General features: G+C 53.4%; 2 protein-coding genes across 2 annotated transcripts, besides 2 other annotated features; both read right to left on the minus strand.

Moving 5' to 3' along the window:
- Positions 1-13,578: part of a sequence feature (sequence corresponds to BAC RPCI93-28C22) that runs on past both edges of the window.
- Positions 1,027-7,965, minus strand: Tb927.3.4020 (phosphatidylinositol 4-kinase alpha, putative; the record flags this gene model as incomplete). The annotated part of the gene is made up of 1 exon (XM_838901.1): positions 1,027-7,965. One exon carries the CDS (start codon positions 7,963-7,965, stop codon positions 1,027-1,029), a length of 6,939 nt encoding a protein of 2,312 aa, XP_843994.1.
- On the minus strand, positions 9,202-12,858 carry Tb927.3.4030 (hypothetical protein, conserved; the record flags this gene model as incomplete). The annotated part of the gene is made up of 1 exon (XM_838902.1): positions 9,202-12,858. The coding sequence occupies one exon, from the start codon at positions 12,856-12,858 to the stop codon at positions 9,202-9,204; it is 3,657 nt and encodes a 1,218-aa protein (XP_843995.1).
- Positions 13,385-13,407: a sequence feature (AT_rich).

Below are 13,578 nucleotides of genomic sequence, written 5' to 3' on the forward strand. Positions count from 1 at the left end.
GGCGTAGAAAGCATCGATCAGTTCGGACGGCGGTAGCATAACGCTAGCGGTGGAAAACGGTTTGGCCAGGGTCTCGGAGACAATGTCCAGCAGGACTCTGAAGGAGGTGAGAAAAGACAACTAACGGCGCAGGATGGCCTTGACAACGCCGTTGCATCCGCTGACCGGTAACCGGTGGCCATGAAAAAAAGACGTGGGGCGATGGCGTGCGGACAGCCGGTGGCAGAAGCTTCCGGTATTTCCCGACGTGGCGGACGATGTGCTTTTGCCCTCCCGCACGTGATTCCGCGCTCCTTTGTGCACGCACCGTCCCCTTCCGCCACCAACCGAAGCTCACGGCCAATTTTAAACGGGTCGAAATGCGGTTTCGAAGGTCCCACAGCCGCGCGGCTTCGCGCTAACGAAGAACCTCTATACGATCCGATGGCGGATTTTCGGGTGCCACAGAAAACGATATCCCACGCGGGGGAGCAACGCCCAGCCGCCCGCGGAAATTCCGAGGGGCGCTGACGCGCGACGGGAGCGCCGTTCGGCGAATGGAACGTCTCCGGGTCCCTCTTTACCTGCGGTCCACACTACCTTCAAAATATTTGCGGGCACCTTCCCGACGAGACCTGTGCAGACAAAGTTGCAGTTCATCCAACCCAGCTTGAAACACAAAGAAACGAAAAGCAAGCATCTACGAAACCCGCGAAGCAGTGACAGCAATAACGGAGCAACTCACCCGCAGCAATCTAGGCACAGTAGATGAGTTGAGCCATCTCTTTCTTTCTTTTCAGTTACCTTACGGCAGCCCCAGGTGCACGTCCGCAAGGTAAACGCTAATAGAGGTCAGAACCATGTCGTATCGGTTGCGACGTACTTCTATCCCTTTTTCTTCGTAGTGTACCGGTCTTCCTTCACCCCATTACCTTACCTTCGCTCCCTTCCTTCAATCCCCTTTGTGGCGCAGAAGCGCCTTGCGCTTGCCGATGCCAGTCCCAGTCCATATTGAATTCGCAACTCCTCTGCAGTGCCTTTGGACCCCTACATTTCAATACCCTCGGCGTAGTTCTGGTAGCGGTCGTAGAGAACCGTTCGAACGTTCTCCCTGGATTCTGCGATCCGCTTCCGCATGAAGTCTGCTGCCCACGCTTCACTCTTATGCATCGCGAGGCGCCAGGACAGATCGTGAATTGTCTTTTTGGGCTTAAAGCAAGGAAGACCACTGCTGAGCATCAGTTCAACAAGCACACAAATCTCGTGGGCGTATTGTCGAACAGCGAGGAAGCAACGAATCGTCAGGTCCACAAATAGATTGTAGCTCTCCAGATCCACTAGAGCTTTTGCGAGGGAGGGGCTTGGTTGCTTCCCTTTCCCTTCATTCACCGGGTACCCCATGAGCTGCGCCATTTCCAGGGTTAACTTGAACGGGGACGACTCGAAGTTGATGTCGCCTCCCGGTGAAAGGTCAAACAAAAACCCGAAGTCTATGTGCACCAAGTGGCCATAGGAGTCGATAAGAATATTGCCGTTGTGACGGTCCTTTATGTTGAGGACGAAAGAAGCGGTGGCATATGAGGCCATGCTTCGGATAAAACACTCCCGAGCGCGATGGAATCTTACGGATTCTGGGTAGCCGTAGGTCTGTACAAAGTACTCCGAGAGGTTACCTTCCACCAGTTTCCCAATCTGATCACGACTCATTGCCCGGGGAACACACTCGATAACACCACAATCCCTCCCGGTGGCAACCACCTTGTACGGATAAAGAAAGGATGGTAGCTGGATGGAGTCAAACACACGGCGGAAGAGCCCTATCAGTTGCAATGCAAGTTGATCCTGCCTGCAATCATCCCCCATCTTGAAAATGCAGAGCTTTGACGTTACCGCTTCTTTATCCGAGCCGGTCGCCTCTCCTTGTGCATTTTCCCCGTCCCGACTATTCTGCGGAACGCAGTGAAACTCCACCATGATGGGGCACTTTGCCGCGCTCTGCATTGCACCAGCGGTGTCAGGGCGAAGGGCGACGATTCTCCAGTTGGGATCTGTGGGCAAATATAAGTGCTGTCCACCGATAGAGTCGTGGAATTCCTTATCGCGCAACCGAAGGCGGAGCCTTCCCTTTCGAAGCGGCCTCTCGATAGGCATCATTTCTCCAGACAAGGAAATAATTCGGTCAATGAAATTGAACTCACCGTCATGGAAAGCTTTCCTTGAGGCATTGAAGGAGTGCCGGATCTCCGACGCGAGCTGGGAGCACTTCCGTGCGTGCTCGCTATCTCCACCCCCTTCCGCTTGTAGGGACCAAAGGAGCTGGTGCTCAAACGTTTGGCTCCTTTTGCACATTTTCTTCAAGAAAGACGGCACGGCCCCGATTGGGTCCTCTGAAAGTATCTGAAGTATTTGAGGGAGGTAAAACGTAAGCGAGTCGCACTTTTTACACAAAAGGCTGCGAAGGGCGTACGCGGAGACCTGCGGGTACCGAGTCGCATACCGCGCGTGCAGATGGCGGAGGGACTGCACAAGACCACCGTTCCTGAAGAGGTGGAGCGCAGGATACCCGTTGACCAGCGTTACGCTGTTCAAATAGAGATCCACTGCTCCAGGTATATTGCAGTAGAGCTCTGGATTCTCAGAGACGATTTGCGCAGCCCAACCCACCACATGTCTGTTGGGAAACCGCGCCACCAACGCAACCAGTACTGCGGGGTCGCTTTCTGACGCCGCCGTGCAGTGCGATAACCATTCGCCACTGGAAATGGCGTCAAAATAGTCGCGGGACGGCGTTGAGAGGGAATCGGAAGGATGGAGCCAAACGAGGAGTCGATGGTGCTCGTGTTTGACCAGGAGTTGCAGGAGTCGGATGAGGCTCATTAGCCGTTCCCGCTCAGCGGCAATCAGGCTTTCAATGTCCGTGAAAGTTCCACCCGCAATGTCTTCACCTATCCTGCGCTGCGCGACACTTCCCACAAGCGTCAGGTTGACAAGGGTGGAATCAGCTGACTTTTCTGGTGAGGCAAAGTCCAGAAACCCATCGCTAGAACGTGACAATGCTTTCATGTCCCTGTCCAACATTTCCATAAGTTTTCGCAAGGCCGCTAGTTCCTTCTCCGCGGCCGTGCGGTCCCGCGAGAAGTACCAAGAAGGCGGCGTCTTTTGAAACCAGTGCATCAAACAGCGATAAAAGCCTTGGCGCAGGGCTCCGACGAAGAAGGCGGGGGTTAGGGCCGGCAAACCCTCGCGCGCACGGCACTCGTTTGCAGCTTGTAAATTACGGCAAATGAGACCTATCATCAGGACGCAGCGCGTCATTTCCGAGAAGGACGCATCTTTTGTGGAGAGCCTGGACGGAGTTTTCACAATCCTCAAGGCGAGTTGCTTTAAAAGGTGGAGAACGGGCGGGACAAATGATACTGGCCCGCCCTCATCGACATAGCACGCAATTAAAAACTCGGCGAGAAGCTTATGTGGAGAGTTCGTGGCATAATCATGTGAGTAAATGGCCGCATCCCTCCTTAACTGTGGTTTCCTGCCTGACTCCACTTCGTCAAGGCCTCTCGGTCGGGAGCCGTCAAACAGTCCAACACGATGGGTAATTGTCCACACAAATCCCTCTACAACTTCTGCTAGCAGTGGGGCTGCAAAGAGCCCCGGTCTCTCAAATAAGATCCACCTCCAGCAACTGATGGCCTTGGCCAGGGCGTCGCTTGAAAACGAACGGATGGGGTACTGCACGATGCACCGCAGAAGGCTTATATGCATTGATGTACCAAGCCGCGCGCTCGTCAGGAGCACAACCGCGGAGCAAGCTAGTGTGTCACTTTCATGCAGCTTATCTGACAAGGTCTGACCACTAGGTGGGGTACATGTGGACGTCCAGGAACCCCGGTGAACCGTGTCCTCCGCTTCCCCACCTTGGCAACCACGACTAAAATCATCCACACCTATTTCACCAGACAGAGCGTTCGTCAACGTCACGAACTGCTGCTCCCTTAGTTGTTTACTCAAACCGAAGGTCTTCACAAGGTCCTCTCCCGCTTCCTGCAGGTGCTGAAGCAGCAACTGATCAGCACCACCATGGGTTGCTACCCGAAAGAGTGCCCTAACGTGGCCCTTTGCGTTACTCCTCCTTATGAGGCTTCGCTCACACATCGGCTTCGACGTTGCCGATAAACCCCCAGCGTTGTGTGCACGAAGGGCCAGGCTTAACCCGATGCCGGGCTCGACCGTGCCGTACGTCGGCTGTTCAACGATGAAACGCTCGGCATGTTCCCGCAAGGCGATGGGGGAGCCTTGCTCTGCTAGCTGGGCCCAATGCACTGCAAAAGAGACGGCATCACTCAACTGTTTTCGTCGTTCCGGGGATTCCGGATCCGCAGCGACGGCGGGGGGCTCCAACATTTGCTTTGATTGGCAGTAAAGCTCCACCTCTGCTGCACTTCCCTTTTCAAGCACGCCGATGACGTCCCACAGAAGTGGAAGAGCCTGGCAAGTCCCCACAAACGACGGGAAGGCTGATATAATTTTACTTAGTATTTCTTTGGCGGAGCGCCTTACTGATTGAACGGCGAAACCATATAATAAGACGAGTTGTGGTACGTCCGCCTCGATCCGTTTCGCGGCCGTGTCGGGAGACGTGGCTTTCAACGCTGAGAGATACCGATTTGTTGCAGCAGCCGTTAGGCACGACGTTGCTGCCCGGAAATCTGCACTAGCGTCGAACTCACAAATTTCGAACCGGTGGTACTGTGCAATAGTTGAGATGAAGCCGCAGGAAGCTCGGAGGATTTCGAGGGTTGCCAGCGCATGAAAAAGAAAAAGTTCAGAAAACGGCAATCGGCGCCCCACCGACGATACACCAGGGCAGCAGTCTTCCAGGTATTGCAGCAACCCCTTTCTGTAAGGCTTTATGGCGTGGCTGTCAGTGCTGTAGTTGCGCAAATGACGTTCCAAAAGTTCAATATCACTCATGACCTGTTGGTAATCGGTGGATCGCATGCGCAAAAGCTGTGGTGATAAAGAGGCAAGGAGGCGCACGCACTTCGTTTGGTTCCAAGACAACACGTACTCACCCCCACGGGGTTGCTTAACATCTGATGATCCCTCCGCACCTTTTCCCTCAGCTTGCGTTAGGAGCATCACCTTGGAAGTAAAGCCATAATACGTAAGCATCAGCCAATAGGAGCGCAGCTGGGCGGCGTCGCTGTCATCATAGAGTGGAAGACTCATGCTATTAGGCTGAATGCCACTGTGGTGCATGAAAGAGTCTGTACTTTCCAACTGCTTGAACCTCTGCACGTTATCACGGTAACTCTTGAGACACTGTACGTCTTTTTCAGGCAAAAGTGTGAGAAGCTGGCAGAGCAGACACAACGGTTGCAGGAACAGCGAAAGCGTCGCAAGGGCCACCTCGCTCATATCGGAACGCATATGGTGACCGTTCTGCGTTTCCTTCCCACCGTCAATGTTAGTGTCGTAAATAATCCCGGAGCCTGGCCACAAACAGTTGATCATGCATCGGAGGACCGAGTGTAGTAGGAGACGCAGTACCTTTCCCTCGTTGTTGATCGCCTCAACAAGAGGCGATTTGTTCCATTCATCGCCGGCATCGCCCGAAGCATTGTGGGGTAAATCTCGAAGCGCCTCACGGACCATCGCAAGGACACGATCATGGCAACGCCGAGTAAGGTGCCAAAAAGCGTCCGCCGTGACCTGTAGTTCGTTGCCTGGAAACTGTTTATTTGTATGCGACAATTCGATACACCGAGTGTGGGCTCGCAGAGTGTCCTCCACCGTATCAAACAGCAGCTGGGTGTACCGACGTAGACTCTCGTAAGGCAACGGATTGCACAACGAATGGTGCCTCGACAAGAGAACACGGTTCATCATCTCAAAGCACACAGAAAAGCGCAGCGATACGTCGACGGGACCTTGATCCAAACGTCCCTCAACGTTACTCCCTGCTTCATCAGCACCGTCCCCCAACTGCTGCAACCCGTCATTTCGCGTTACAGCATCGTTGACCTCTGTGCTGACAAGGGCGCGTATGTAAGCATTTGTGGCACACAGTCCCTGCAAGCAGAGCGCGGCGGTTCGGCTTCTCGTCTCCACATTGGATGATGTGGCAATTCCCAGATTTCCCGCCCTTAAAATGCAACGAATGAGTTCATGTGTTACTTGTTCAACACCACCGTAAAATTTGTTGGAAAATTGTATTCTCCTCATTTTGGCCCCTAAGACCGAGAAGGGATGTGTACTTGTCGACAGCGCTCTGCCATCGGTGGATGCGACGAACGCCAGAACTTTTGCACTGTGCTCCGCAATATCTTGGTGAAGCGACACCACCGGCCCAGCCGTACCAATCGCGGCGAAAGCACTCTTGGGTAGGAGAAGAAACTTAACGATGTTGCCAATCACCCCGAGGCGAAGGGCGTCTTCCTCCATGGAGGGCACATACCCCGCATCACCTGAGCCGTTACCACGCTCGTGTTGTTGTCCGCTGTGCGCGTTGTGTTGGCAAGTGCTGTTGACTATGGCGTAGCACCGAATACGCTCCAGCTCCGCTTGGAGCAAGCTCACCACTACAGCACGCAGGCTGGTCCCATACAATACAAAACTACGATTTTGAACCTTGCCCCATTTGTCCTCAGAATCCTGAAGAACCGCCCAGACGCCTTCAATGAGCGTTTCGGCTTCGACAACCTCCCTTCGGTCAACAAAATTAGATATTGAACAGCAGGAAGTAGTTCCCCCATCCCCATTTCCCCCACTACGTGCTGCACTGTCGCCCGGACAGGAAATTGACATCGCAGTTTCCTTCAGCCACCCCATTAGAAGCCTCAGCGTAGCTGCCACTAATCGCGCCTGGATGCCCTCCCTTCGCTGGAGGCCCCTGAGTATATATTCCGGCCGTAACAGCGTTAGACACCAATAGCGCAATTTGGTATAGCAGACACCATGAACCGATGATAGTGCTTCCACAAGGTAACACAAAAGCTCCTTGTATGGAGGATCCCTTCGATGTGAGGATGTAACGAGCGTATCCGTTAGGTTGTGCAGGTGCTCTATGAGCTCCGTGCCGAGATCCACGTTGCCGGCTTCTCCAGCGATGGCGATTCCCTCAAGCGCACCGAGTGCAATGGAGTTGTCTACGCACTCGTCTGCATTTGAGGGAATGCATTGAACGAGGAGTGGATCGACGACATGCGCCCCAAAACCCACTAAACCTTCCCTACTCAACTCGACACTACCATCACCAACATCCTTGCCAGCATAAGTAGACGTGGGACAACCCGCCTTCTCCCTTTCCAACCCTCCGCTGCCACTGCTTGCATGCCGAAGGTGGATGCCACATGCAACAAGTGAAGAGACAAACCCCCGAATGTCAACCCCCAATGAAAAAGTTGTTGCGTTGAGCTGTTGCATAAGTGAGGTGTACAAAGAAACGCACTCCAGATAGAACGATTTTGTGCGATCAAATGGGAGTGAGCGGCACTCGACCGCTAGAGCCACAAGCGCGATTAGCACTGGAGCATTCTTCCCAGAAATACGACCCTGTCCCGCAATCAAATCCTTCGCTTGTGACATCTCGAATAGCTGCGTTACTCGTGGGTGAAGCAACATGTAACCACTGTTGACAACCGAGAGGGCATGTGTGGTTGGCATGGCACCACCGTGCAGATGCTGGGGCATACTTACACTTGACAAAGAGGCCAACCATGGGTCTGTACGACTTCTCCCGAACAGCACATCCGCACCCGAATAGCCCTCTTGCATGCACGGGCCCAACAATTCCTCCCTCCCGGAGACGGCGAGCGGCGCGTCGCCCCACCTCGGACCTCCGCTACCGAGCGCAAGCGCCTGTGGCGAATTATCCGTTGCGGGGGTGTCTAGCGGTTGTCGACGCAGTTGGTAGCCAAGCACACGAGCAAAGGCGAATGCAGGAGAGTGGCTGACCCATGAGGGGAACCTGATGTCGTCCATATCGAAAGTGGTATAATAAAAAGGATTTGGGGCAGCGATGCGGCGGAGGTCAGAACCACAAGAGCGAACGCACGTGCCTTCTCCCCAAATCCTTTTCCTTGTCTCTCCCCCTACTTTTCCTATCCGAACTCCTCTTCAGCACCCACTCAACAGCCCTAATCTTGTGATGTAGGGGGATACGTAACACTTGAAACTACAAACGACGGGGGGGGGGGAGAAAAAGAAAAAAAAAGCGAAAGCAAAGAGGTGACAATTTAGGACATTAGAGTGCCCATTGGGCGTCTTTAAACTCTACCAACCTGACTCATCTCCGAGGGCTCTCTGCGAACGCGCATCGTTTAAAAGTTCCCATTCCAACTCCTAACGACCCACAACATTATTTCCCAATGTGCTTCTTTGTTTCTCTCAACCTCAAAGGCGCGAACTATTCTTCGTCCACTGCACTGAGAGAAACTGGGAAAACGAAGGGACTCCGTGTTGCCCATAAGAACACTGTCCGCCGCCTGTAATCCCAACCACTACCCACCTTTCGTTTCCCATTTCATCACCGACCCGACATTCGCCTGAAAACTCGGGGAAGCAGCGGAACCACATTAATTACGCAGCGTTTGGTCACGTGGAGATACAGCGACAAGCAGGAGGAGGTTACCCGAATCGAAAATAGCGGCGGCTCAATGGGGCCAGTACGCACCAAAAAAGAAAAACAAACATGCCGCAGTTGGCGCAACACGTTGCACAATCTGTGAGCGTGGTACAAAAGCGAAATATTTGCGGCGATCGGTACCGACGGCATGCGCCGTAAGTAGTACTTTACCCCTTCCAAGAAGAGGGTTCGCACAATTGCCTCTGCCTTATGCGCTCTCTCCATTTCACTGGTACCACCACTGACCCCATCAACAACATCAGGGAACATCGATGTTTCTTTTGCTCACGGATGTCCTCTCTGGTGGCGGTGTGGTGGGGGAGGGAAGGGAAGGAGTGGGGGATAAAAAAAAGAGACGCGAAATTTGCCTTCAGATGCGGACGGGGAAATGAACAATCCATGCAGAAGGTGAACAAGCCAACATACACATCCGTCTGGCGAACCAACCCCCTTCACCGCCGTGACTCCTCGCAACAGATGCGTGACGCGTAAATGTGCGCTACCCTGTCGAACACACACACGCACACACATATAGAAACCGATTCCCACCAAATTTGCGCTTTGCCCCCTTTCTACACTTTTCTGTGTGTTATCTATTCAAGTGGCGGTAGGTCAGTATAGGTTGGTGAGCGTGCAATGGCGTCCGCAAGATCCTGTTCAAACAAATTTTCCAGAGCACGTAAAGAGGCGATGTGGAGGGCTTGCGCCCTCGTAAGTGCCGCACCAAACCCCACCAATTGCACCTCGCCCTTCCTTGTTTCCCTCCTATGCCTCTGTAAGTAAATGCGGCACTGAAATCCACCACCGTTGCTCGGCTGTTGCTCGACACGCAGCCAGCGCTCATTGCGAAACTCCCGAGTAACACACCGTCGCAAAAGTGTGTAAGGCCGAGGAGGACCTGCCGACTCTGCTCGCTCAAGTTGACGCTGGAGGTCTCGCAAAACGGCTGCTGGCAACACTTCCACCACTGGTGCCGTAAGTATTTCTTCAGCAAAGGAATGAATCTCCTTGGAGTGTGCTGAAAGATACGTCAGTGCTCTTGGGAAGCTCTGCCGACATGCGAGAAGCAGCACGTCACGCACCCCCTCGCGCTTTGACGTGGCGACTGCCCGCGCAACCGCCAAACCCCCCGCCCTCGAGAAGGAAAGAGTCACGAACCAATACCCTCCAAGCTCCCTTGCATCAATATCAACCACCTGTTGCTCCACCGTGGAAGGTGATGCTCCATCGTCCTCAATGGCAGTAGCAGTGCCGGTAGACACACCAAAGAAGGTGTTGAACATGTAGAGCGAAAGTTCACGCGAATTGGTTATGGGTGGGGGGGCGTGGCACTCATATTCTGTCCACAACTGTTCACCCTTGTCGCCAGCTAGTCGGTTCGTGGCCGCCCTCAGCGCACTACACAGCACACATGCAGCGCTCTCGCCCTCCTCACCAATACGTTCGCTGACAAGCAAGTCACCTTTCTGGCCACATACAGCGGCACGAAAGCGGGCACGGAATGGTCGCAGCAGGTACTCGACACTTCCATCGTTCCCCGCCTCCTCTTCAGCGCCATCCGATTCCTGCTGCTCCAAACTCCATGTGAAAGGGGCCATGCTTGGCGCTTGTTCCTCCAACAGCAGCATAACCTGGTGGACGAACGATTCCGACCCAACTCGAAACACAGAGTTGTACACGTTTTGTGCATCCTGGTCGGGATTCACTGCGTCGCCACGGTTCAGCTTCGCGTACGCCTCAAGTTCCTTTGGAAAGTACCTTTTTGCGAGCGAATAAACGAGGACACGTCGGGCATGTTTAACCTGCGGATACGGAGGTGACACGGCGACGACACGCCGCTGCTCTTCACCCTCCACCTGCGCCTCCATCTCCGCAACCCACTGGGGAAGACCCAAGTCACCTGATGCGTTGCGTAACCTCACCCTCAAGTTGTGCCACCCCAAATCTTCCTCGGCAAAGGCAGAAACAAGCGAAAAAATGTTTCCCATATGCTCCACTCGCTTTTCACGGGGAAGAGCCCGAAATTTGCTTCCACGAGCCATTGTATCTCCAGAAAGATCAATATCTGGGTGCAACAACAGTGCATCACGGTACTGATTGGGGAAATTTTCCCTCAGTGCGTCAAGGCAAGCATTGCGCCACGCCTCACCCCTCTTCCTTGCGCGCCGCTCAATTAGAAGCTGATTCGAACGCAAACCATCATCAACTGTAAGCACTGCTGTGGCTTCGCCCGTGGCACGGTCAGTGTGATAAGTTGTCTGGTAAAAACTTCCAATGAGCTGCGAGGTTAGGGTTCCCAGGAGTGCATAGGCATTCCATTTCCCACGGTGGTTGGTAGCCACGTTGTAATTGTCATGTTTTTGAACAGCGAGGCTTAGAAGTTGCGTAGTTGGGAAGAAAACACCCCCGCCTCGTGGATCGAAGTAAACGCGACCCACCTCGGGGTACTGGTCAAGAAGGTACGTAAGCGCCTGCACATAGCAGTCAAACTCGAGGCGATAACGACCAGGACCGCTTTGCTGCCAAACAACACACCCATCTGACGTGAAGGAAGCGGTAAAGAAGTATCGATGCTTTCCGTGTGGCACGCCCTGATCACCGTCACCGTCCTTCGGCGCGGTAGAAATATCCCGTTCCTTGTCATCGCCAGCACCATCACCCTCAACACGCACCAAAGCAATATCCTCCGTTTTCTTTCCATATTCCCGGGAGAGGTGCTGCACCATCGCATCAAACTGCCAGCGCATCCGAACGAGGAGCGGCGAGGATGGGAGAAGCTGAGTGGCGATGTTTGCATCGGGCGAGAAAGTTAACTCAGCCCGTAGTGCCTGCAACGATGCGTTTTGATAGGCAACTAATGGTGTGGCCTGCCGCTTCACCTGGTGAACGCTTATGTTTCCCCGTGCGTCCTCCACGGTAACGGCAGCAGTAAATGTTGCCGCCCGAAGCACACGGTACTGTTCCTCTACGGGAATGGGCTCTGTTGGCTCAGCTCCCTCCCCGTGGCACGTGACCGGTGATGGTGATGATGGCGACGGAGTTTCCTGGTCATGCCTCTGGGAGTCACCTTTTTCTTTTTCCAACGAACCCTCAGTGCATTCCTCGAAACAATGGCTTTCCACAATTTTCTCCCAAGGCCGTACGAGGACCTCAACCTCACGGACGCTTTCCAACTGAACAGAAGGTGACTCCAATTCCGCACGGTAGCGATCACGCAGCATCGCCAGGCAACGCACCAACGAGTCGTTTGCGGATTGACCACGGGCCTCTGCGCTGAAGGAAAGGGAGGGCGTCATGCCCCATTCATCACGCTCATAGGCACGGCACCGCCACCTCAAATCTGCCCCTTGTTCTGATTCTTGCCCTTGCTTCCCAGAGGAGTTCCGCGGGGACTTAATAGAAAACTTAAGCACTCGGCTAAAGTGAACACACAACTCTCTCAGTTCATCGATGATTGCTTTAAGCTCCAATTGACGTGGCGATAGCGTCGGCTCTTCCTTGCCTTTACGATAGCTACCTCTTTTTTGATATCCGCGGTTACGTCCCGTACCGCGGCACCCATGCGATGAAGCGGAGGCCCTTTGCTGTGGGTGAATAAAAACTACGTCGCTTTCTAACGCATCATTCAGCACCGCGTGCAAAACTTCCTTTGCCTCGCCTCCGCTCGCCACCGCTAGCTCTAAGGGGAAGCCTAGCAAACGACACGTAGCGGATGCTCGGTATTCCGTGACACCACACAGTTGCTGCTCTTGCTTTGATTGTTCTTCTGAATCAAATGAAGCACCCCCTCCTACGGGTTCGTCGTCTTCTACAACCTCTTCTTCTTCCTCACCGTGTGGAGCTGCCTTGGTTGAATTCCTCGAGTGGCGCCGCTGGCAACGCCGGAGCACAAGTTTGGCCTGCGGGCCAAACCTTTCCCGCAACAGCGCCTCCGCTTCTGGGAGTCCACAACCACCGTTGTCCGTGCCCACTTCTTCCACTGTTTCACCTGCAGTAAATAACTGCCGGCGCCCGTGAAGGAGGCAATCGGTCATCGGTGCCGTCACGAGTGGCAGATGAGAGCGCCTGATGGATGGGCTTCGAGTGGAACAGCTCACAGCTGCAGGACACGTGTGGGGGGACAAGGTGCGTAACAAAGCGTAACTACGGTTCCCTACGAAGGCCCACGAACAGATGTTGTGCGGTGTGATCAGGGGCAAGAAGGCCCTCCTTCGCACAAGCGTGCTAAAGGTCATGGTGCACCTCTTCATGTCATTGTGGGGTGGCAAAAAATAAAAAATGAAAAAAAAACAAAAAAGAGAGTGTGTGACAGAAGTATGGAAACATTGAATAAAAGGAATAAATTCAAGTGGACGACACACAGAACGAGAGAGCGCCAACCACAAAGGGTGACTAGAAATGAAAGTGTGTCTGGAACGCGACACAGCGGAACCGTAATGGGGTATTCTCAAAAAAAAAATAGCTGGACAAACTGCCGTTAGTACAAAAATTGAGTCGTCTATGTGCCTTAGTATGCAGCGCCCTTCCCTTTCGTTTTACCCCACCTTATTCGCCCCTAAGCCCCGTTTTCTTTACCTAATTTTTTCCCCTTTTTCTCTCTTTCCAATCCATCCTCTTACCACACAGTATTGTACGCTCAGTCAGCGATTACCGTGGCGCATAACTACCCCTTCCACATCTACACGCGACGGTAAATCGTACATCAACACAGAAGAACAATAAAGAACAACGACAACGAAAATAAAATGACCACGCGTGCTAAAGCCGCTGCGACACAAATATATATATATATATATAAAGTACGGAGCTGCACCTACATACTCATGTCCTTCCTTTCATGTGTGCTGGTGTGCTGTGGCACCTCCCATTGGGGATACGTGTGCGTTACGTTTTACTCCAAACGCCCGTGGGACGACATGCTTTAGGTGGTAACGTCACTCAGGAGGAGGCAAATAATTTTTTATTTGGCC

The sequence above is a fragment of the Trypanosoma brucei genome, chromosome 3 (assembly GCF_000002445.2).
Source record: "Trypanosoma brucei brucei TREU927 chromosome 3, complete sequence".
In the NCBI taxonomy this organism is placed as follows: domain Eukaryota; phylum Euglenozoa; class Kinetoplastea; order Trypanosomatida; family Trypanosomatidae; genus Trypanosoma; species Trypanosoma brucei.